The 24,776-nt window shown below is 41.6% G+C and overlaps 1 protein-coding gene across 6 annotated transcripts in view; it reads right to left on the bottom strand.

Moving 5' to 3' along the window:
• ATP8A1 (ATPase phospholipid transporting 8A1) overlaps positions 1-24,776 on the bottom strand; it is a 232,445-nt gene that overhangs the window by 71,662 nt on the left and 136,007 nt on the right. For all 6 annotated transcript variants that reach the window (XM_066387035.1, XM_066387032.1, XM_066387033.1 and 3 more), the window contains 2 exons: positions 21,926-22,064; positions 18,305-18,369 (listed from right to left, as the gene is read on the bottom strand). In XM_066387035.1, coding sequence (XP_066243132.1) covers positions 18,305-18,369; positions 21,926-22,064 — 204 coding nt within the window. The remainder of the gene's footprint in view (positions 1-18,304; positions 18,370-21,925; positions 22,065-24,776) is intronic.

Here is a 24,776-nt window from a genome sequence, read left to right on the forward strand (position 1 = left end):
GCTGACACCGAGGACCACCATACAGCAGCATGCTTTGCAGAATTTTCTGTTCACACTTTACTTTGAGGGGAAGTAGCTGTTTTAATTTATTGGCTTCACCCTCTTATTTCCTGCTGGAAACTTTTGGCCCAAGAGGAATTAAGTAGGTAAAAAAATGCCAATAAAATTCTGCAAGCAAAATGTACCAATGACAATCTATAGTAGATTAGCTTGGACAGTCTTAAAACTGTCTGTCTGCACACAGATTAAAAGAACAAGCAACTAAATCAGTCAACTAACAAACAATAAAAATGAAATGAGACAATATGCAGCACATACCACACACCAGGCGTAGCCCTAAGGGCGTGTACAGATACTACATTTCAGTCAAGCTTATTACAACCCCAGGCAGAAGGCCTGACTGCTCTCCCCACCCTGCAGACCAGAGACAGGAGACAGAATACAAGCCCCCTGCCCGCCAACACAGGGCTACTTGCTTTACAGTGAAATGACACTGACAATTAAATTTCTGAGCCAGCCTGACCTTCTCTACACAATCCAGCAAACACAAATCCAACTTCAGACGGCACCAGGCCTAGCAAAGTATCAATGGGATGCCCACACATTCCCTCTGTTGTTCCCTAGAGCCCTCATCCTTGTCTCAGCTCCTTAAGGCCAACAGAGAATTCTCTTTAAAAAAAAACAATTTAAAACATAGATAATGGCCCTGCTTGTTCTCACTTCTTCTATGGCTTCCCACTGTTGATGTGCTCCAAACTCCTTGCAATGACATTTAAAGCTTTCCACGACTGAAGCCCAACTAGCTTTCGTTCTACTCCCCTTCACCATCTCAACTCCTTTATTTCCTCTCTGGATGCCTTTGCCTCCAGAGGCGGGGCTACCACGTCTAAATCAAGCTTGCCTTGTTCCATGTCCTCCCAGACGCACTGTCCGTGCTGCCAGGTGTCACTCACTCTACGCTGCCTGGTGTAACTCACTGTATGCCAGCTCAGTTCCTGGAGGGAGAGACCACGTTGAACCTGCTTTCCAGCAACAAGCACAGTTGGCCTGCAATTACAGATGCTTGGAAAGACAAGTGTACTGAATGAGAGCACTGATAAATTCTGATAAAATCCTCCTGGCAGCATCCCATTTCTCTCTCTATTATCACTTCTGATTTGAGAGAAAGAGAGAGAGAGAGAGAGAGAGGAGAAAGGAAAGAGGAGAGCGAAGAGGGGAGGGAAGAGCGGAGAAGGGGGAGGAGAGAGGAGGGGAGAGGAGAGAGGAGAGAGCAGAGGAGAGGGGAGAGGGAGGGAAGTAGAGAGAGAGGAGAGAAAAGAAAGAGCAGAGGAGAGGGGAGAGGAGAGAGGAGAAGAGAGGGAAGTAGAGAGAGAGGAGAGAAAAGAGAGGAGAGAGGAGAGAGCAGAGGAGAGGGGAGAGGAGAGAGGAGAGAGCAGAGGAGAGGGAAGTAGAGAGAGAGGAGAGAAAAGAGAGGAGGGAGGAGAGAGCAGAGGAGAGGGGAGAGGAGAGGGGAGAGGAGAAAGGAGACAGGAGAGAGGAGAGAGGAAAAGGTAGAAGGGAGAGGAGAAAGGAGAGGAAAGAGGGGAGAGAGGAAAAGGGAGAGGAGAGAAGGGAGAGGGGAGAGAGGAGAGGAGAAAGAGTAGGGGGAGAGGAGAGAGGAGAGGGGAGAGGAGAGGGGAGAGGGGAGAGGAGAGGGGAGAGGAGAGAGGAGAGGGGAGAGGAGAGAGGAGAGGGGAGAGGAAAGGGGAGAGGGGAGAGGAGAGGGGAGAGGGGAGAGGAGAGGGGAGAGGAGAGGGGAGAGGGGAGAGGAGAGGGGAGAGGAGAGGGGAGAGGGGAGAGGAGAGGGGAGAGGGGAGAGGAGAGGGGAGAGGGGAGAGGAGAGGGGAGAGGGGAGAAGGGAGAGGAGAGAGGAGAGGGGAGAGGGGAGAGGGGAGAGGAGAGGGGAGAGGGGAGAGGGGAGAGGAGAGGGGAGAGGAGAGAGGAGAGGGGAGAGGAGAGGGGAGAGGAGAGGGGAGAGGGGAGAGGGGGGAGGAGAGGAGAGAGGAGACAGGGGAGAGGGGAGAGGAGAAGGGAGAGGGGAGAGGAGAAGGGAGAGGAGAGAGGAGAGAGGGGAGAGGGGAGAGAGGAGAGGAGAAGGGAGAGGAGGGGAGAGGGGAGAGGGGAGAGGGGAGAGGGGAGAGGGGAGAGGGGAGAGGACAGGAGAGAGGTATACTCTTACTTGCGCCTTAATTTCCTAAACCAGTGGTTGGCAAACTCATTAGTCAACAGAGCCAAATATCAACAGTACAATGATTGAAATTTCTTTTGAGAGCCAAAATTTTTAAACTTAAACTATATAGGTAGGGACATTCCTTATCGAGGCAGCACCTGCATGTGTTATTTTGTGGAGGAGCCACACTCAAGGGCCAAAGAGCCGCATGTGGCTCGCATTTGCCGACCTGGGTCTAGGGTAATAATCCACTACTTCAATAGTCCTTCAAACCAAAGCATTGCTCACTAAAATGCCACTGTACTTTTAAAAGCTTTTGCCCAAGTGTCTCCTGAGCTGAAAATCCAAATGAAACCTGAGATAGACCCCAGGAGAACTTCAAATTTCTTTAAAAATCAGCTGCAGAGCAAGACCGACAGTCAAGTCAACCCCTGAGCTGCACGAGCTCCCTCATAAACCTCCCGGGGGCAGGCCTCGTGTGCCCAGCCTCTCTCTCTCTCTCTCTCTCTCTCTCTCTCAGGTGTTCTCTAACATCTGGACATTTGTTGAGAAGTCTCTCATTTACAGCCTCAGTACCCCCGGGTTTCCTTGGTGATTATCACAAGTCTTCAGCAAATCAAAAGGTGTCAGGAGATGTAATTGGGATACAATTTCAGAAAGGGACACAAAAGCTTCTCACAGTGAATTCTCTGGCCAGCCCACCGAGGGTGTAAGGTCACAACAACAACAAAAAAAAGGGTGCAAACATTTTCTTTTTCTAGTTCCTAGTTTTCTTTTGCAAGTAGCTCTGGTGTTGGCTGTGTGCTGCCAGTTACAAGTTATATTTTACCCTTAGTTCCACTGCCAGGACTATTTAAAAAAATTTTTTATTTATAAAAGTTTATTGCTTCTCCCCTAAGCCTGAGAGCCATAGTTTATGGCCGTATGGCATTGGAGCTTATCCCCTGTAGCTGGAAATAAATTTATCACGATATTAGCCATTGCTTTGTCTTCTTTTTGGTTGAAGAAGGAAATGTTTAAACATTTCAACTTAATGACATGTGGAAGCGAAAATATATACACGAGAAGCTAAATCAGAAGAATAAAAGACTACACAGTACAGCAAAACAGGAGCTGCGTGTCTCCTCGTTTGCCACGGTCTTCTTGGTGGGCTGGAAGAAAAGGGGCATCTGTTGCTATAACCAGGGAGAGTCAGAAGGGTAGACAATCTGGGGAGACAGAGAGACAAGGGGGCGAGGCTGGGGTGCAGGTGCCACACCAGGCAGCGACCTAGGCAAGGGAGGCAGCCACAGGGAAGGCGGGACTTACTTGTACCTCCCATCGCCTGCATCCTGTGTGGACGCTTCGGTCAATCACTCAACTCTATTCTCTACCTGTGGCCAAACGCTCACAAGAAACCCTCAGCCCCTGGACCTCCTACTGTGCTTTCCTGCCTCGCCAGTTCACATTTAGGCCACAAGCAACATTCTCCTCGGTTCTCAGTCCTGACCATGAAGGAGGGAAATGAACCACCTCCTCTGAGGACAGGCTCTACTCCACTCTTGCCTCTTCTCTGGGTGCTCATTACTGCTGACCTAGACTTTTTCTCTTGGTGAGTGGATTCCACATCTCCCAGAGGCTACTCTGGACCTTTCCTTCTCACGGCTCCAAATTGGGCCCCTGTCGCTTCAGCAAACGTCGACCTGTTTTACCGGGCACATCTCTACCACAAAGAATTCCCTCAAGTATTCTTGCTTAAATTAGAAACTTCCCTTTACTTAATCCTCTCTAATTCTTTTTTAAATAAAAGTTTTTATTTAAAAATTTCAAATATAAACATTCGTACAACACCCATATATTCTGTATCTCATTAACCAATCATCAACAGTTAATGCAATATTCTTTCTGTATATTTTGTGTATATATACATCTATAATACTCAATAATCAGTCCTGACTACATCTGTTTATCTTGTTTTGTGTAGCAATTACTTAGGCATATCCATATGATAAAAATCCACAGAGCTATGCACCTAAGATGTATATATTTTCCTGTATATAAATTACAATTACTTTTTAAAAGTGTCCTGGTTTGAATGATAAAGTATAGTTCTAGTGAAAAGGGTGTGTTTGTAATTAGTTGGTATTAGATGATCCGACGGCAATATTAACTGCCTTGGTCGCAATGACTATACTGTGGTTCTAAAGGATTCCATCTATGTGTATACAACAACCCTCCCTAATTCTCAAGCTTGGGGAAGCGCTCTCTTCTCCTCTCACCTCTGACTCTCCCACTTCTCTCTTTCATCTTCATCTTCCTAATGCCATTACTTTTTTTTCCTTGATCCGACATTTCCTGCGTACTCCAGGTAACATGAATACTTCTATCTTTTGGATTCTTCAAATACTTTGTTTATACATGTGAAATGTAGCATGATGTATAGTAGCTTATCTGTTTATATCTCTATTTTCCCTGCAGGACCGAGGCCCTTACTGAATAGTTGAAATAAAATGAACAAAAGCTTGGTAATAAAGGAATGACTAAATTATTAATGAATGGAGAATACCTTGTGGGAAGTTACAGTTTTCCTGTGTGACCATTTTTAGGGTTGTTTTCTGCCTATAAAACTCAAGTATAATCTTAGATATTCTTCATTAGAACAATCAGTAAAATATCAATATACTTATTACAGAAACAAATGGAGAACAAAGTGGAAGTTCTGATCCAATGTCTACTTCTGTCTCAAAGAATATTAATTGTCTATTGCATATAACAGAATGAACACCTTGACTAACTCCTTAGTGACCAAGCCAGGTTGTGTAACTGTGGGCCAATGAAAAGTAGACAATGTATAAAACACATGTTTGGAAAAGAAAAAGAAAGACATCGGCTAAGTAGGATTCCTCACAAAGACAACTGTGACCAGAAGGCCTTTTAAAAGTTCCATTAGGACCTTTAGGGTATAGCCTGGAAAAACAGACGACCTGTCCATAAAACACCACCAATCTTAAGGAAATTGGAGACTGGTCACTTTTACAGGACCCTGACCAAGGAGACCCTTGATAAAAATCACAGAGGGCACCCGAGACAGTGAAATCTGACACAGTTTTATAATGAAATAAATCAATAGCCCTGACTTGTTTGGGAAGGATCGCAGCATGCAAGACATCATTTTCATTTTGGCAAAAACTCTGCTTGGAACAGTCTAAAGAGCTCAGAGGCCAGATGTGCGAACATGTCAGGCCACCTAAGAGCTATGTTTTTGATGGCCCGAAGTGTAATGTTGCACAAAGCACCTGCTTAAGAATGGCCTTTTTTTTTCAGCTTCTCACCTTTTGGTTTCTTCCCTGATTCTTTTCAGAAGTTTACAGGGCAATGGGTCTTACTTAGGAGGAGATCCAAGGAACACCCCAGGAGAGAATGTGCAACTATCCCTCAGAAAAGGAAAACAAAAAGCCTCTAATCTCTCTAACTTGAAGACGGTTACCCGGCTAACCAACAGAGAGGAGGTGAGGAATGATGCCCCATAGGGTGTCACCAGTGTGGCCAAGCCCAAACAACAGAACTTCAAAGAAAACATGTACACCCTGGCCAACAGCTCGCTGGTTAGAGCATCCTCCCCAAGTGCAGAGGTTGCCGGTTTGATCCCTGGTCTGGCACATACAGGAACGGCTCGATGCTCCTGTCTGTCTGTCTTTCTCTCTCCTTTCCTTTCCTGCTAAAAATCAATAAATAAAAAATTTAAAAAGTATATTTATACACATTTTGTGCAACGTATGTCAGCGTTGGGTCTTAATACAAATAAGTACTTGGCATTTATATTTATTCCTGGGAATCTGTGTGCAGGTTCAATGAGAAACTTCTGTTATAAGGAGGATTCTATTCCCAGGAGGAAAAATAATCTGTCAAAATTCTAAACTACACTTTGACTTTCAGATCCAATATGCATGTCATTGTTCTGGGATTTGTTCTTCTCCCTTATGAGTTCATCACCAGCGAAGTGCAATCAGCCTCCGCTGGGGCCAATGATGAATCACTTTGGAAAGACACACTACCACCCCCCTGGTCAGAATGGACTTCAGTTCATGAAGCCCATAGTTCTGACATTAGTGTCAGCAGCACAACTTTCTGTCTTCACTTACTTTCTATAATCAGGGCAAAAGGCAGCACGATGTTCCGGGAAGACACTGTAGGACTGTTGCTGAATAGAGACGGTGACTGCTCAAACGAGACACCTGCTGGAGGCTGAGCCATTGGGACGTAACTCTACAGAACTTGTCAGCTCATGCACACAAGTCACCGCCAGTCAGAGACAACCACTGTCCACACATAACGTTCAAACGTGCAGCCATCAACAAATGGAACGTTAAAAGGTCCAGGCTGGCCACATGGGCTCATGAAATGGTGAAGCCACATTAGAAAAACTAAAGTTCCAGAAGCCAAAACAATACCCTGTGGCTGAGAACGCAAGGCTTTTCTCAACTTCAGGTGGATATGGAGTATGAGGTAAAAATAAGCTAATTGAATATTTCCCACCTTTCTGAAAAGGAAATATTAAGTGTTTAATTTTGAAATAAGTCTTCAGTGATGTAAAAGGAGAAAACAAACTATATGAGAAATAAGGAATAGTTTCAACCACTAGCTTAAGAAAAGACACCAAGAATTCCAAAAGCACTTTTGGCTCAGATGACTTCATAGGATCAGTATTCTAAAAAGGATTATATTACACATTATATGAAAAAGTTCGTTTCATGGTCTATCCATAAATGTTTTCACCAGGAGTACATATGTATTCTTATCTACCTCCTCATTATTTTATATATGTTTTATTTGACAATCTCTATTTGATGCAGAATGACTTGGTTTGAATCATTATTGCTCTACCACTTATAGAATGCTTTCTTTAGGCAGACTACTTAATGTCTCTAAATCACATTGTTCTCATTTATAAAATTGGGTCAATGTCTCTTTTGTAGGGTTATTGTAGTGACAAAATGTACTAACTCCTTTACATGTGAGTCAAGTGCCCTACGCAGTGCTTGGCTCAGAGCTGACATCCAAGAAAGATGAGCTCTTTCTGGTCCTCAGACCGGGTCTGACAGCTGTGCCCACACATGATGAAGCAGGATCTGCAAACTGCTAAGCGACGCACAATGTTAGTGCAATCCAAGGGTGGGTTACTGAGATAATTCTAGATCTACTTTTGAAATCTCCCATTAGCAATTTTATTTCAGTCCACCTCTTGATGGCCAACATTCAAACGCTACTGGTCACTCCTTCCACTACACAGAGAAAGCAGCTGAAACCTGTCATCCCCATAGTTCTAGGAGAGAGAGCATTCACTCATCTCAAATGGCATATGGCTCTCACTACAGGGTAGCAGGCCAAATATTTATATACCTATCTAGACTGTTTTTCTCTATATTTTAATTTCTGTTTCCAACCTGATACAACTCTTAGGTGAAAAATAACTTGAAAGTTACAAACCGAGTTGGTGTTTCCTTTTTCATTATCTGAATGTTTTTGGCATTGATGATCATATCAATATATATGTTAGACTTTAAGTGCCCATAAAAATATAAGATTACATATATAATTACATCAAATAGCATTACGTACAAGTGGGTACTTCATAAATACTAGGTTTAAAATAACGAATGTTAAAGAAAACACAGAGGCCTTGTTTGCTGGCATGTTCTTCAGGTACAACACCATCAATTTACCCTCTTAGGTGCTGTTTTTAAAAACAAAGAAATATTTACCGGGGGATGGTGGTGGAAAAAAATTTTACTTTAGTGTGTTAAGGGTTTACCTTTAAAAACCTACTATCAAAATAAAATAAAATAAAATAAAATAAAAACCTACTATCAGTTCACTTCAAATGTCAAATATATATATATATATATGTATATATATATATATATGAATCTTAAACTAACATATATTTTGTTAACTATTTTGGTGGTTTGTGGTCCCATCTTCTCATTTAAGACATGAGGTATTTATAAATTTTTGGCCAAAGAATGTTTCATTCTTTCTCTACTTTTAACTCTCTCCAAATGTTCACGCCCTAAAATTACAAATTAACAGACCATTCCAAGGATGTTCTTCGTAACATTACAACCATATCGAGGATAAACAATATTAGCACATTCTTAAAGAGGGACTTATGACTCCCATAGAGCAACATGAATAAAATTGGAATTACCAATTTTTTTTTTGACAATGAGCTACTGATTCAGTGGAATGGTGGACATTCCATATAGCCCAATGTGACACGTGTTACTACTACTCCTGTAGCTACTGCAGGCTGTAATAAGTTGTAAAGAATTGTCTGAGAGTAAAGAGAAAGTACATTTACAGACTACAGATCCAAGCAGCACTCTCCCAAACAGGATTAGTAGTTCTCTTAGACTTTGATAAAAAAGTTCTGGTGTTTCTGAACTCTCAGACTATACTAGAAAGTAACCTTTTAAAAACAGATTCTTATAGAACCAAATCAGCATAAGGTAATCTTTCCAAAATGGGTAAGGACAGACAGAGGTGAAATCATCAAAAACATGCGGTCAAAGAAGTCCTCTGACACAGCTTGGTGGAAGGCAGCCAAGCAAATGCATTTAATCAATACACATTGCTCAATAGAACGGAGAGGGAAACAGACAAAAAAAAAATAATTCCATGCTTTGCTGATACATAGATATGGGATCTCTGGGGGCGGGAGTAGATCTAAAACACTGTAATTGAGGAAATGGCCCAGCATCCCTGTGGGGTCATGCCATCTGAAAAAGGTGGAGGGTTACAAAATGGGTGACAGTAAGAAAAGGAAGCCATCGTGCCGGGTAAATTGCTCTCAGCTTCTGGGCCATGGTTTGGGATTTGGGATTTGGGATTATGATAGGTTCCATCAGGCAAATAAGTCCTTCTGAGACCTCCCGTCTCACTCAGGACACATGGGGAAGAGAGAGGGGAAGAGAAGTGTCGGATGTGGGTCCAAGTTTATGTCTCTGTGTTGGGGTGGGGGCACATAGCAGAGACAACCCAGGGAAGAGAAGGAAGAGTGAGGTAGGGGATGCAATTATATAATTTAAATAGTTCTGTGGATAAAGGCTTTTACCGAAGCCCTCACGATAATTATTTTAAACCACCACTGAAAGGCCCCTAAACACTTATTTTGAGCGTGGTATTGAATGTTCTCCGGTGGCGGCGGCAAGTCAGACGCAGCGGGGAGCACCGGGAGGAAGCGGGCGGCAGACACCCCGTCTCTCCACCGCCTTCAGCTCGGCCAGGAGGAGGCTGCGCAGAATATACAATCGACTCTTTTTTTTTTTTTTGAAAATAAGCAAATTACCAAATCAACGGTTTGGAGACAGTTAACAATTGGGGGCTGTGAGAAATGGTTTACCCAGAACCACAATGAAAGCTCATGTTGGGTCCATTTCATTAATGGTTTGAACTAATTAATGTAGGAATACAGAAGAATATGCTGTGTTTTCTCAGCGCGAATCCCCAACGCACGTCATTTGTTATTCTGTGCGTGCAGTCACTAACATCTTACGTTCAACTGTGGTGTTAGTAAAACAAAACATAGGGTCTTTCCTGAATTCCGTAAATGCAAGATGCCCCCCAAACCCCCCAGGAGGACATCCTCCTTTCTGCTGCTCTGTAGTCCTGGAGAGGAGTGGGAATGGAGGTAGGGACGAGTTAGAAAATGTGGGGGAGGCCTCCCAGAATGCTTCCTTCTGTGACTCAGTCCCTGCTGCCACTGGAGAAAGTAAGGTTATTCAAAACCAAAAAGATTAAACAGTTTTGGATTTGGTGCAACCTAGGCTGCAATTCAAAATCTTACATGGGGGCTAGCTACGTGAACTCCAAGTCTCTGCCTGCGGTTGGGCACACACCACCAGTCCCATGGTGGCAGAGACCAATGTATGCTGATGCACCTGGCACACAGTAGGTTTACAGAAACGGAGCTGACTCATCAAAAGACGTGGGTGGCCGGGATGCAAAAAAGTCACAAGGCCTGACCTGCTCCCCTGAGACACGTCCACAAGCTGTGGGGTGCGGGGCAAGGCGGCAGACTGGGTAGGAAGTGTCTATCCGTAGTTCTAGGTTGCAGGAGCTCTCGGAAGAGTTCAGATGCTTAGCCAAAAAAAAAAGAAGATAAAGAATATTCAGGATGGGGGTTGGCGGGGGAGGAAGAGTGTCTCCAAACAGAAACACTACGAATTTGTGAACTACTTCACTTAAGGTTTTGCACACAAGCCAAGAGTGCTGGATTTTGTTTAAGAAAAGGGACACATTCAGTTCTTAGGAGACCAAACAATGGGTCGGATGGAACTTTCACAACCACATTCTTTGGCTTGTGGCAGACACCCTCTTAAATCAGAGGAGAAGAGAGCAGATTATTTGTTCATATGTTATTTTCATTTTTTGGTCATGTTTACATTTTTTACTAACCCATTTTTTTTTCAAACATAACAAAGTTGGCTTTCTTCACGGAAAGAGACTTGGAGTGCCTGACACAGCACCTGAACAGGCCTCTGGCGACAGGAGTCTCTTTGCTTCCGACAGGGACACGTTAACAGCTTAAAAATTAAACGAAGCATCTTAAAATTTTCAGGCCAAAAGGCTGAAACAGCTTTGCTAATAATAATGGTAAAAGACAAGTCACAAAACGAAGGCCCCGACGCAGGAAGTGGAGGAAAACTCAGTGTGGTTTAAAGCCTGCCTAAACTATTTTTCAAAGCAATACAGAATGTATTATATTAGACTCCTGAGACGTATCAGGACAAAACCTGAAGTAGCCCCAATCCTCTTTTTTCCTTCTTTTCTGGAGTCGAGTCAATAACTTGCTTATTCTGGATTTCTGTCAGAAGCCACTCAACAGTGGCTGGTTCCCCAAACAGTGAGGTTTGTCTGCATAATACATATAAGTCAGACTTAAAAGGGTTCAGATGACAACTTCACCACTGATGTCAGGACGCTCTGTAAGTTATATCGGAAGCTTACACGGTGTTAGAAAATCAAATTCAGCTAGGAAAAAAAATGAACAATCCCATAAAGGCTTACTTTTTACCATGGTGTTGAAAATATGCATTCTGACACTTGTGAATACCAAACGTTGCTAACAATTCATTTTTTCTGTAAACAATTCATTTTCTGGAAACACTGGTGTCCATAACCAAAGCTAGGCTGACTCGGGGTTACAGTCTCAACTTAAGGAAGATATGTAAGTTGCGAAAAGGGAGGCTGTTTAAAATCACCTCTTACAGCTGATGGCATCAGAAAACTCTCACCCTTTCTCTCAGAACAATAATGCTAAGAGAAATGATGATCATGATAATGGTCCATAAGTTTTCTTTTTTTAAAAATGTAATTATTGCCTGACCAGGCGGTGGCGCAGTGGATAGAGTGTCGGACTGGGATGCAGAAGACCCGGGTTCGAGACCCCGAGGTCGCCAGCTTGAGTGCGGGCTCATCTGGTTTGAGGAAAAGCCCACCAGCTTGAACCCAGGGTCGCTGGCTCCAGCAAGGGGTTACTTGGTCTGCTGAAGGCCCATGGTCAAGGCACATATGAGAAAGCAATCAATGAACAACTAAGGTGTTGCAACATGCAATGAAAAACTAATGATTGATGCTTCTCATCTCTCTCCGTTACTGTCTGTCTGTCCCTGTCTATCCCTCTCTCTGACTCACTCTCTGTCATTGTAAAAAAAAAAAATGTATTTATTGATTTGAGAGAGAGAGGAAGGGAGAGATAGACAAACATCAACTTGTTCCACTTATTTATGCCTTCATTGGTTGATTTTTGTTATGTGCCCTGACTGGGGATTGAACCCACAACCGTGGTGTACCGAGATGACGCTCTAACCAACTGAGCTACCTGGCTAGAGCTAGGCCATATATATTAAGTGCTTACTAAATACCAGGCATTGTTTCTAAGAATTTAAAATGCATTGCTTTGTTTAATCTTCACAACACCCTGAAGATGAATTGATTATTATTGTGGTTTTGGAAGAGCAGCTGGTGGCTGAGGTGCAGACATAGCTATCTGCTTAGTCTGGAATCCAATGACTTAGCTACATCCTCCAGTGACACTGAGCGCTAGAGGTCACGTCAGCCTTTCTAGATCGGTCATAACAGTATCTGCTTACTAATGTTTTCAGGTGTAGATGTGATCGTCCCTGTCAAGCCCTTAGTTCAGCACCTAGTACAAGAATTAGGCACTTCATAAATATTATATAAGCTAGCTTTTTTATTTTTATTTTTTTAATGAGTATAACAGCAATGCATAGAACCCTGCAGGGGTGTGGAGTTCCCTTTTCACAGAAAGTTGGAAACCTGTATTTTCCTTTGGGATCCATACACTGCTTCCCATATATGATGTGCTGAGTCCTAATGAGCCTGAATGTGAAGGTCAACAGTGGCCGAGACTGTCTGTAGCAACTGTGCCCAGATGATAGGGAGTCCGGGAGGCGGGCAAGGCCCCCTCAGGCGTTCAACTTGGGAACATTGCGAGTCTTTTGATTTTGAAGGGAGGAAATATATTTCTCTTGATTCTCTATATACATATCAACATTTTATCATGATTCTTACAGATTCAATAAATATATAGTAAATAATCCTTTTTTTTTTGTTCCCAGGGATGTCACAGAGTAAAGAGGAGGAGGGAAAACAATTAAGAACGGATTTAAGATCCAATCCTACCACCCAGGGCAGGTCTCGCAACTCTCTATCTAACAGAGATGCTAGAAGAAGGAGAAACCAAGTTATATAAGATTCCAGAAAGGGTGTCGGGGGAATCGACAGTCAGTGGTGTAAGTAACTGTGGTCCTTCCTCCCACCCTAGACTTAACAGATGAAGGTAGTAAAATCTTGAGCCTATCTCCCATCCAAGTACTAACCAGGCCCGACCCTGCTTAGCTTCCGAGATCAGACGAGATCAGGCGCGTTCAGGGTGGTATGGTCGTAGACTTGAGCCTATCTCAATGAAATAAGTCATCAAAAAATAATACTGTGAGTCACCTGAAAGTACGTGCAGAGATTTAGAGTTGGCATGCTATAGGGATTTGCATAATATAACAATAATAGTCTTTAATGCAACATAAACCTGATCCTGACAGAACTGTTTTAGAACCTTTGGAAAGACCTTAAGTAGACTCTGGGAGGTTAAGACAGGTCACATATGAGATTCCGTAGTTTCTAGCTCACATTATAGATGTTTCCAGTTTTAACAGACTTTACACAAATTTGTTTGAGCAAATTATTTCTGACAAACTAAAGCTATAAAATAGATGTTGGAAGAATCTCCTGGATACAGGTCTTGACATGGAAGGGCTTTCTGAAAAGCCCCGGGTGGAGTCAGGGAAGAAGGACCGTGCCCCCCATTCCAGCCACTATTTTGACATTCCTGCCATTATTTTCCATATATTATTTCCGAGGACATTATGCTCCTAAGTTTATTAGCCAAATGTTAATTATTCCTTTTGCTGACAAAGTGGCAGTCCCATATTTTATTTTTAGACCCTGAAGCAAATGCCTTACACCAAGAACAGAATCAGCAGCCTCCAAAATAGCGGTTCAAAATAGCAAGATAAAAAATGATACAAATTCCCTAAATTATTTACTGTAAGTATCAGATTTTGATCAACTTTAGATAATTCTTAATAATGCTTATTCATGAAATTCTTACTTTCTAAATTAAAAATATGTAAGTAATCAGCTTTCTGAGAAACACTTTTGCTGACTCTGCCACGTTTGACTCCGGTTCGGTAGGTAACGGGGAGAGAACACCCAGCTCTGCTTCCGGGTGGCAGGCCAGCAGGTGAGGGCGGCCTGTTCATAACGGATCTCGCGGAGGCAGAGGAGCAAGAAGTTTTTTTAAAAAGATGAACAGCCATTAATTTTTCAAGAAGGATAATCGTATTGAAACTCAAAATGAGAATAAGAAAGCCAAATGGCAGTTTTCTGGGATGAGGTGCATTATGGGGAGGCAATTTTTTTTTTTTTTTTTTTTTTTTTACACTACCATAGCCAGGTTTTTCTATTTGGAAATCTAGGAACCTTAAATACTTTCTTTGTACATGGTCAACATAACAAAAGAGGTTCAGCTTTAAAATTTTCCCAATATTGCCTGACCTGTGGTGGCACAGTGGATAAAGCGTCAACCTGGAAACACTGAGGTTGCCGGTTCAAATCCCTGGCTTGCCTGGTCAAGGCACATATGGGAGTTGATGCTTCCTGCTCCTCCCTCTTCTCTCTCTCTCTTTCTCTCTCTCTCTCTATCTCCCCCCTCCTCTCTAAAATGAATAAATAAATAAATAATTAAAAAAAAATTTCCCCAGTATTGGAAATAATATAAATATTTTGGTAGGAAATTTGAACACTTCTCAGTAATATGCACCACTTAGGCAAAAAAAGATCTACATTTATAATTGCTATCTTAGGAAAAAAAAAAGATGGGAACAATCTATTTTTTCATAATAAAAAGATCAATATGCAAAACAACTTGCAAGCTGTTGAAATATTATTTTTCTATAAAGTTTCATAACATCTCATTTTCATACGTGCTGTGTCCCATACTAATTGTATGCCAAGGGTAACACTGTCTTCACTTTATAGGCTGCAAAACTGCTTCAGCAAAGTTTTCTAATTTCAACTTGCCCAGGGTCCCCATTCCAGCTAAGGCAGAACAGCACTCTTAAATATCATGTTATTTCATGGACTAATTTGAGTACATTCATTGAAACTGCTGCTTGACAAAACGCACACTCACAATTTATTTTCCATATATTATTTCCGAGGACATTATGCTCCTAAGTTTATTACCCAAATGTTAGTTATTCCTTTTGCTGACAAAATGGCAGTCCCGTATTTTATTATCATCGGTACAATTTGACCACATGGGATGCTCTTCTTTTCCATGGCAATGAAAAAATAAACACTGATTTACCCACAGGCATTCTAGCACATCTAATGATGTGCCTGAAATCTCAGTCATGGATTTTATGACAAGATCTGAAGGAGTTTATGCAAAGTGATATTTCCTTTCCCGCTGAGAAGCAAATAAGTGTACCACAGCAGGTCTGACCCTAAACCACCAGATCTGTAGAGTCACCGCTTAACTCCCTGGGAGAAACACCCAATGGCTGGCAGTGCAGGAGCTGGACAAATTAGTGTTAGTTCATTCAGCCACAGGGTTTGCCTGTGACCGTCCACACCAAACTGTCACTTGAATTGCAAAGGACATTGTTAGTCACTTTACTTTTTAAATAGCAGATAGGTTGATGACAACCAAATTTAAAACTGATATGCAACTTTTTTTTTTCTTTTTAAAGGAAGCCTCTAACTAAAATTACTCAGTGACTGACTTCTCCAATATTTATGGAGTACTCTGTGCTAGGCAATTTGTTGAGTATTGAGAGAGAATGTTGACATCAGAGTAATGGCGTGAGAGATACCCCTGATCTCTCCCCTTGAAATTTCAACAAATTGAACAGCTATAACACAGTGAAGCAACCCCAGTTGGGCTTGCAGGTTTGTGTGAAAGATCTACACACTGAAAGGAAAAAAAAAAGGAGAGAGAATGGTATACAAAAATGGACAAATGTGGTCCCCGCTTTCACTGAAACCGAGTACTCCCTTGAGACGCCTATCTCTACTTCTTCAGGTAGAAACAGGTAGAGCCTACACCTCTGAGGTGTTTATGACTTTTGAGTTACTCTCTTGGAAACTTCAAAATAAAAATACAAATGCTCCTTCTCCAGGGACCACGTAGAACCAGTCTTCCTGAATTTCTCTCATACCACATCTCAGGCCTGGTGCCCTCATTTCTTCTTACCAAACTCCCACCCTGGTCCTCTGCCTGTACCCTGGGCCTCCCCACCCTTCCAAACTTGCCTATGTACAATGGCTCAGGCATATCTTAGTTCTTTTAAGAGGCTGATGCAGTTGCCCCTCTTACCTATGAAGGCAAATTCTCAAACCTGGCCCAGCTTTCCACACCTGACCTCAAACTGCCTTTCCAGTGTAAGTCCCTGTGTCATTTCTTTCCAAGTACCTTATATATACTATGCCACCATTAAAAAGGGATCAGGTAGCTTCATACATACCACTACAGAACAACTGCCAAGATACGTGTAAGCGAGAAACGCAAACTACAACACAGTGTGAACAGTGCGCTGTAATGTGTGTCCAACCACAGAGGATGTGTGCACAGACACACACACACCTGCTATACATGGCAGAGTGTCTCTGGATGCACACATGAGAAACTGGAGCTGGTGGCTGTCCCTAGGGAAGTACACTGGGTATAAGGCTGTGAGATCTACTTTTTTTTTTTTACCATCTGTACTTTTCCTTTTTTGTAACTTGAATCTTACATTATGTGCCTATATTTATTCGAACAAAAAGTACTTAAAAATGATAATCTTATGTTCAAGTTCAATGTTCCTCCTTTATGCCCCAAATATGCTTTGAATTTACTTTCAATAACTTCCTGCTTCAAGTATCCTTTTCCTTTAGTCAATTACTCACCTCTAATTAAATGCCACTTACTTTATAAATACTTCCCTAAACTTCACAATATTTTCATAGCAAACAGTCTATCTTATTTCCATATCTTCTTTGTATTGTTAACTTGCATGCATTTAATTTCCCTTATTCTTTATAAGCTTTTGCAAGGCTAGGCTGTCTTAGTCATAATTTTTCACAACATAGTAACATGGATAAAGAAACTAAAATTAACGCAATGAGGGGAGAATGGAGACAACTGGAAGCTCTGTGGGGGCGGAGTCCATGGCGTTTTGTTCAGTGATGTGTTCCCTGTGCCTAGAGTGGGGCTTACTGAATGAATGAATATAAAGGAAAGTCTTCAAGCAGACTTTTTTTGGGGGGTTTATGTTTTTAAGATTAAAGCATGGTTCACAAAATGTACTTCTCCAATATTTAAAGGCATAAGCAACTTTCATGGTTGTAAAATCATGTATTATTCCTTAGGCCAGTGTTTTTCAACCACCAGTCTGTCAGAAATTTTTGCTGGTCTGCACAAGAGTTAACTACCCTGATGTTGTATAAATATTATTGGCCCAATGACCTTAGGCTAATTTGCTTATGCTCAGGGTTATTTCTGCTGTAGTGGTCCCTGAAATAATTCTATTTTCCCTGGTCTCCAAGTGTGTAAAGGTTGAAAACCACAGCCTTGTGCAACAAGTTTGCTCAAAGATTTCACAAGAAAGAGCAAGACAACACAGGATTGTTTTGAGGACAAATAAGAGAAATGAAATGAAGAGACATCACTACAATTAAAAAATCAGAATTCAACTACTTACACATAATTTCTGTTCTACACCTGACTTCTAAACACTTGCCTGTTCACCATCCCTCCTACAGACTTCGCCTCGTGGCTGCAACAAGATCCCTGATTACCAGGTTCTCTCTGCTCTGCTCTCGGTGTCACAGGGACTATTTAAAGCACTTGTGTGGCCACCTCTTCTGTTCCGTCTCCCACCTTAATTTACAAATAGTCACTGTAAATATTTTAAATATTTTCAGGTCATTTGACCTACACAGTTCTTTGTTCCATCTATTTTACACTGTGTACCTAACAGATCTTTCTCTCTTTCCCAAATATAGATCTGGGTGATCACAGCCATGAAGAAAAGACTTCCCAGGAATTTATATATCAGCCAGAAGTTAGAACATAAGGAAAAAAAAAACTTTTCTATTAGTAATGGTTATTTTGTGTTGTTCAAAAAGCAAAATATATATTATCACTGGAAGCTAATGTGGAATATTAAATACATATAATATACAAAATATTCAGACAGATGTGAACCAGATGCAGTCCCTCAGGAACCTGCCATGACACTTTGTAGAGCAGTGTTTTTGTCTCACAGCATCAAGCAATTTCCTTTACCCATCACAGACACCAACCTGGAACCTGTCTACACCAACATGGTTCCAACCAGTGTGCATTCCATTACACCAGAACATCAGTAATCAGGCATCTTTTAACCTCAGGAAGGTAAAATATTTCCAAAGCTATCTGAATACAAAATAAAAATACCCCAAGATGATGATGTTAAATTACTTTCTAAAAAAGATGATTTTACTTACGTCCAGGGAGCCTTCATTGATAACAATCATTCCCATGTTCTTCCTCAGAAGTTTGCAGGAGTGTCCTATGTACCAAACATAAAGTGAATTAATTGGTGCAATTAATTTCTCTGGAGCAAAGAGTTGTTAGAGTAATTTTTCAAAACTTATTTTCTTAGATTAAATTAAAATTTTATCTATTTTATTAGGAAGATGCCAGCCAGGTGCTCCTGGGTTTGCAGGAAGTTAATAAAGAAGTCCCCCTGATTGCTATAGAGCAGGGGTCCCCAAACTTTTTACACAGGGGGCCAGTTCACTGTCCCTCAGACCGTTGGAGGGCCGCCACATACAATGCTCCTCTCACTGACCACCAATGAAAGAGGTGCCCCTTCCAGAAGTGTGGCGGGGGCTGGATAAATGGCTTCAGGGGGCCGCATGAGGCCCACGGGCTATAGTTTGGGGACACCTGCTGTAGAGGGAACAAGAAACAAGAACAACAGCTGGCGTGCTACGGTTCTCTTGCTAAGTGTGGAAAGAGACTGTGGTCATGATTCTCAATGTCTTGAAAACTGACACATGTATACGTAGTATCTTTCATGACGACCGACCTGAAGAGCAGAGGGTGGGCCAATGGGTATCCAGAGAAGGATGCAGGCGGGCCGTCTGGCTATCCCTTGGACCACTGATTCCAGCAGAGGGCGGGCCAATGGGTATCCAGAGAAGGATGCAGGAGGGCCGTCTGGCTATCCCTTGGACACTGATTCCACCACGTCCTCCTCTGTTTTCCCTGCCCTCTCTTGCTTTGCTGTACTTGCTGCAGGGCATAACCACTGGCTGGTTAAACCAACCCTACTTACTCTGAATCCGTCTGCCTACAGCGGAATGGGGTCGGAGAAAAACAGGCAGTCTACCTAATGGCCTCACATTTCCAATAGTACCATCATATTTGACACAGTACCATCCATACTCACCCCCTCTATGATCTCATTCCTTCCCATGGTTTTAAACGCCATCTAAAGGTTGACCATTCTGGAACTCAGACGTATTTCCCGCTAAGCTCTCCTTCCTGAACCCCAGACCCTCAGATCCCGGTGCTGACTCAACAGCAGACACTTGGGTATAAAACAGGCACCCGAACTTAACATCTCGGACAGACAGCTTCCTGACCTCCCCCAGAAAACCTACTTCTTCTTCAGCATCCTCATTTTGGTTAATGGCAACTCCATTCTGCAGTTGTGATGGCTAAAAATCCTTGGAGTGTCCCGTGATTCCTTCCCTTATCTCATACTCTACAGCTAATCTATCAGTCCACCCTATCAGCTCTACTTTTTAAAATATACAGAATCTATTTCTCACCACCTCCACGGTTACCACTTGGGTCCAACCCACCATCATGTACACCTGGGTTCATAAAACAGCCTCCTCACTGGTCTCCCTGCTTCCACATTTGCTTTCCTTTGCGTCCGCTGTCAGTCGAGCAGCCAAATTGCTTGTTTTTGCAGGAAAGTCGGACCACCTGTTTCTTCTGCTCAGAACTGTCCAATGGCTTCCCATCACCACTCAGAGTAAACACAAAGTCGGACAATGGCCTAGAGGGCCCCGCCGACCTGGGCTCCGTTATGCCCCTCACCTCGTCTCCTCCTCTCCCCCTTTGCACTGTTGCTCTTTGTGTCTGCAACAAAAAGCTTCCCCTGATCATGTAAGTGACAAGCTCCCTCTCTTCTTTCAGGTCATTCCTGAAATGTCACCTTCTCAATGAGGTCTTCCTGACCTCGCAATTTAAAACTCCATCCCTCTGTGCAATGCCCTACCTCTCTTTCTTGCTTTATTGTTCTTCATAGCAATTATTGCATCTTACATGCTATGTGTTTTTCTTATTTATTTTATTGTCTGTTTGCCTGACTAGGATTCAAGCCCCAGGAGGGCAGATATTTTGATTTGGTTTGTTCCTTACTCTCAGCTAGTACCTGGCACCGAGCAGTGTAGGCATTATGAGCATTTGCTAAATGAATGAATTTTACCTATCTTTTTCTAGGAATGATTTTAAGTGTTAAATATGACCGGCAACCACCGCCATCTTCTTTTTGGAGGACCTTGCATTTGGCGGCAGATCCAGACCTATCTTTCCAGATTTCTTCTTTTCCTCACACAGCACTCCTCACCACCCTATACCCTTCCCTTTATCGGTAGTCACCTTTTGTCGCACTTGCATTTTTTCAGGTGAATTCTGATGTATTCTGTGTTCTTCTACATCTTTGTTCCATTTTGTCTCTAACACCAGTGATAGTATAATAATCACAATTAACAGCCTGTGTGGTTTATATGTTTAAATTTCTAGTTAGCGTTTTTAAAATTTATATTTCCCCCTGATTGATCAATATCACCCCGTTAAAATTAATAAAAATAGAATAAAATTTAAATTTCCTCTATTAACATCAATTTACTATACACTTGAGGTACTTTAAAATATACTGAATGCCAATTACTAATACTTCTAATAGAATATTAGCTAAATGTTTTTAGACAGATGATACTTAATCATGACTTTCTGAAAATATGGTTTCATGCTGTGAACATTATTGAAATGATTTCTTTGAGAGTTCTGTATGTAATGCATACCATTAATATCCAGAGGTTGAATCTATGTCAGGATTTATGTAAGTGCTCAAGAAACCTACCATTAATAAGTTTGGAAGAAAGAAGTGATATTTTCTTGCATACTGTAAGTGCTATAGGCCTCCAACACCAAACATTGACATTTTCTCAGTCAGATCTCTGTGATAGACTGAATGTATCCCCCTAAAACTCACGCATTTAAGCTCGAACCCACAATGTGACTGCATTGGAAGGTAGGGATTTACAAAGTTAATGAAAGATCATAAGAATGAGGTCCTGATCCAATAGTATTGGTGTCCTTATAGGAAGAGGAAGAGACAGCAAGATGGCCCGATGAGGGCATAATGAGAAGGAGGCCACTTGCAGAGCAGGAAAAGAGGCCTCAGGAGAAACCAAACCAGCGGACACTTTGATCTCGGACGTCCAGTCTTCAGAGCTGTCAGATAATTTGTTTCTTTTTTATTAATTTTAATTTATTGTATTTACATGGATTTAAGGAGAAAATTTATTTTTGTTGTGTAAGTGACCCAACCTGCGGCATTCTATTATGGCAGCCTTCTGTTATGGCAGCCTGAGCTAACAACCTCTTTCCCCTCGAAATGGAATTAATGGTAGGATGCATAGAAGCTGGCAACCTTCTTATTTCCTATCTGAGAAATAACCTTTGGCCAAATAAACAGGCATCAGTACACAGCCCGCCATAATCCTAAATTCTCGACTTCCACGGGTAACTGCAGAAATGTTACCTGCACGTGCCAAGTGCTGGTGGAAGCGGAAAAGGCAATGATGTGAAAGAGAAAGCGGGTTACTCTGTGATTCCAAGCACTACAGTTAGGCTGGACATCTAACCACTGTGATTTCAAAGAGGCACTGGAAACGTAAGTAGGTAGATAAGCCCAACAATATAAATAGGAAAATCTTAAAATACCAAATCTTTCAAATCTTAAAATATCTCCAATCTGTCTTCTATAATGTATCAAGCTGTTTAAAAGTATCGCAATTTAAAGATGAAATCAGGTGACTTACCGATGTTAATGGCAGTTTCTTGCTTGTCCCCTGTAAGGATCCAGATTTTGATGTCTGCTTTCATGAGAGTTTCTATGGTTTCTGGCACTTGATCTTGCAACTTATCCTCAATGGCTGTAGCTCCAAGTAGCTGAAGGTTCTGGAGACAACAGTGGCAAACATTTTAAGAGGAAAACCATTTTAGTTCTTTAAAAACAAAAAAATCAAAGTGTGTTGATGCGTTTAAAACAAAGATTAATTGTAACTCATGGACATGGGTACAAATTCCAATGAGCCCATTGAGTATTCTCTCTTAAGGGTCCCTGACTCGCATCCACTACTTTTGGGATGAGACAGAGGCTACCTGTCCTACCTTACTTCTCTCTAAGGTAAGAAACTGATTCTGAAGCAACAGAAATAACAAAAACAATATAGAAGGGCCAAATCAAGTCAGTTTAAAAGAAGCAGGCAGCTACTAGAAAACAAATACACAACAAAACAGAAACCTCAACCAAAGACTGTTTATCACCCAGTGACAGTCTTGCAAATGAATAAGAAAACATGCTGATACTATTAAATTATAATTTGACGCAGCATCAGCAGATACACATGATACAATCAGAAATGATGAGGAGAACAAGAAAGTGATAGCTTCGGTCTCTGTAAAAGAAGAACAGGATGAGTGTTTTTCAAATTGTTTTCCATTTGCACAGAAGGTCAGAGTCGGTTAAAGATCTCTTGCTCAATAGATGTTGCCTTTCATACAAGACTGAGCACAACCAATATGTTCTGTGCAAAGCTGCTGTAATCTCTCATGGAGAATGGTTTCTACTCTCACTTTCCTAAATGAAGAGAGAACAATTCTTGGCTGTGAGGGAGACCTGGCTGACCGGATAGACACAGGAATTGGTGTTCTTGTTCCTGAATACACAGGAATGCACAGTGATAAACTAAGATTTAAACTTTCTTTCCATCATGTGACCAGGCAATGCCTCGTCTTACCCTAGTTTCCCCGTAATCGAACCTCCAGCCTGACCCACTTCAATATTTACCTTTTCATCTCTCCCTTTTCTTCCATGCTTGCCTTCATTTTTTAATTTAAAATATAAGAAAAGGACAGAACAGAATGAAGGTAAATTAAATAATGCTAAGGACAGTGTCCAGGTTGGTCATAACATTTCCTATTTTTCTCTAACGTTAAGTTCTATTTACTTATCACTAAAAGTAGTCCCAAGTCTTGGTAGGCATGGAGAGTAAAATTGAATATATACACAAATGAGTATGTGTGTGTGTTAGGAGTATATTAATTAGGAGTGCTTTTGGCTACAAATAGGAAAATCTGACAAACAATGGCTTCAATAACAATTTAGTTCTCCTCATGGAAGCAGTAATGGAGTAGGTGGCTGTGGGTGTTAGTGTGGTGGCTCAGCCAAACCTCAACTCACTCTCCAGATCTCCCTCCACGTCTCAAGGTGGCTGTCACAGCTAGAATGATAACAGCCACAAAGAAAACAAAAAGGGGGTAACATCAAGGATCTGTCCCTGACCTAGAAAGCAAAAATGTTTCCAAAAGTTCTTAACATATTTCTAATTATGGCCAACCTTAATTATTATTAGGCTGAATACCCTAAGTATTCAGCTTTTCTAGCTTCCATAGAGGAGGTGATAGGCAGAAGGGGGATGGGAATGGTGTTAAATCAGTTGCCAGCAGCCTGCCACAGACTTAAACGCATCGCCTATCACCTCGTTTGGAGAAACTTGGCTCATCCTGGGAGCCACACTCAAGTCACCGCTTCTCTGAAGCTTTCCTGTATGTCTTAAAGCAACTTTTGCCCCCAGCTGTGCTTGGATCAAAATCTGCTCTTCTTTATACATCTTAATTTATCACATTAAGATTAGCTATTTAAATGTATGACCCTAGTAGTTCTGTTCAAGAGGAGGGACCATGGCTTGTCCATCTTCCTATCAGTATGCTTACTGAATGAGCAAATGGCCAAAAGAAAATTCCAAATCTGATTATTACTAAGTATTGCTGCACTGCAGACCATTTTCTTCTCAATATATTCTGAATAAGTTACATAGCTATTAGAAGCACTTGATGCATGACTTCTTAGTATATAAAATATAAGGAAGGCAAATTTCTTCCTTTAATCAGACAGCATTATTTTATCTGTAATGGAAAGCAGATTTGAAATCTATCAAAACCTGATGAATAATTGCCATCAAGAAGCTCTAGAATGAAAAAGAAGGACAGTTCAGCATCCACTATGCCAGCATCACAACTGCTGTATTTCAGTGTTTAGACAATGATTCTATCAATTCTGTCGGGTACTTTGAGGGCATTTGAACCTAAAACATTCTGGCCCACATCCCAGGGAAGATCAGGATACAGCCGTGTTCAAATGCTATGTATTCTACAGACACATGATAAGATTTTAAGATGATCAAGGGATAGTTCAGCAATACAAGCTCTCAAAATTTTCTAACAAAATTAATTATTATTAGGCTGAATACCCTAAGTATTCAAACCAAAAAAATTATTTTTTGGAATATGTTTTACAAGTTGATAATGTGACAACTAAGATGGGAATACATAAATCTACAAGGATATTTGTAGATTTTCTAGCTCTACTCTACAGGGCTGAATGAACTCAGGAAGTACACAGGTCTACATGAAATCTAATAAAAATAAAATGCACCGAGGAGGTAACATTGGAAATATATTTGAAAGAAGGAAAGCATCTGGTTTTGCACAGGTAAGAAGAAAACATTTTCAAGCCCAGGCACGTAATAGGACTCAAGAGATTGGCCCAACAATGCATATGCTGATTAAGGTGACAAGGAAGGTTAACTTGAAGTGTGTTGGTGGCTA

Source organism: Saccopteryx leptura, chromosome 5 (assembly GCF_036850995.1).
Source record: "Saccopteryx leptura isolate mSacLep1 chromosome 5, mSacLep1_pri_phased_curated, whole genome shotgun sequence".
NCBI lineage: Eukaryota > Metazoa > Chordata > Mammalia > Chiroptera > Emballonuridae > Saccopteryx > Saccopteryx leptura.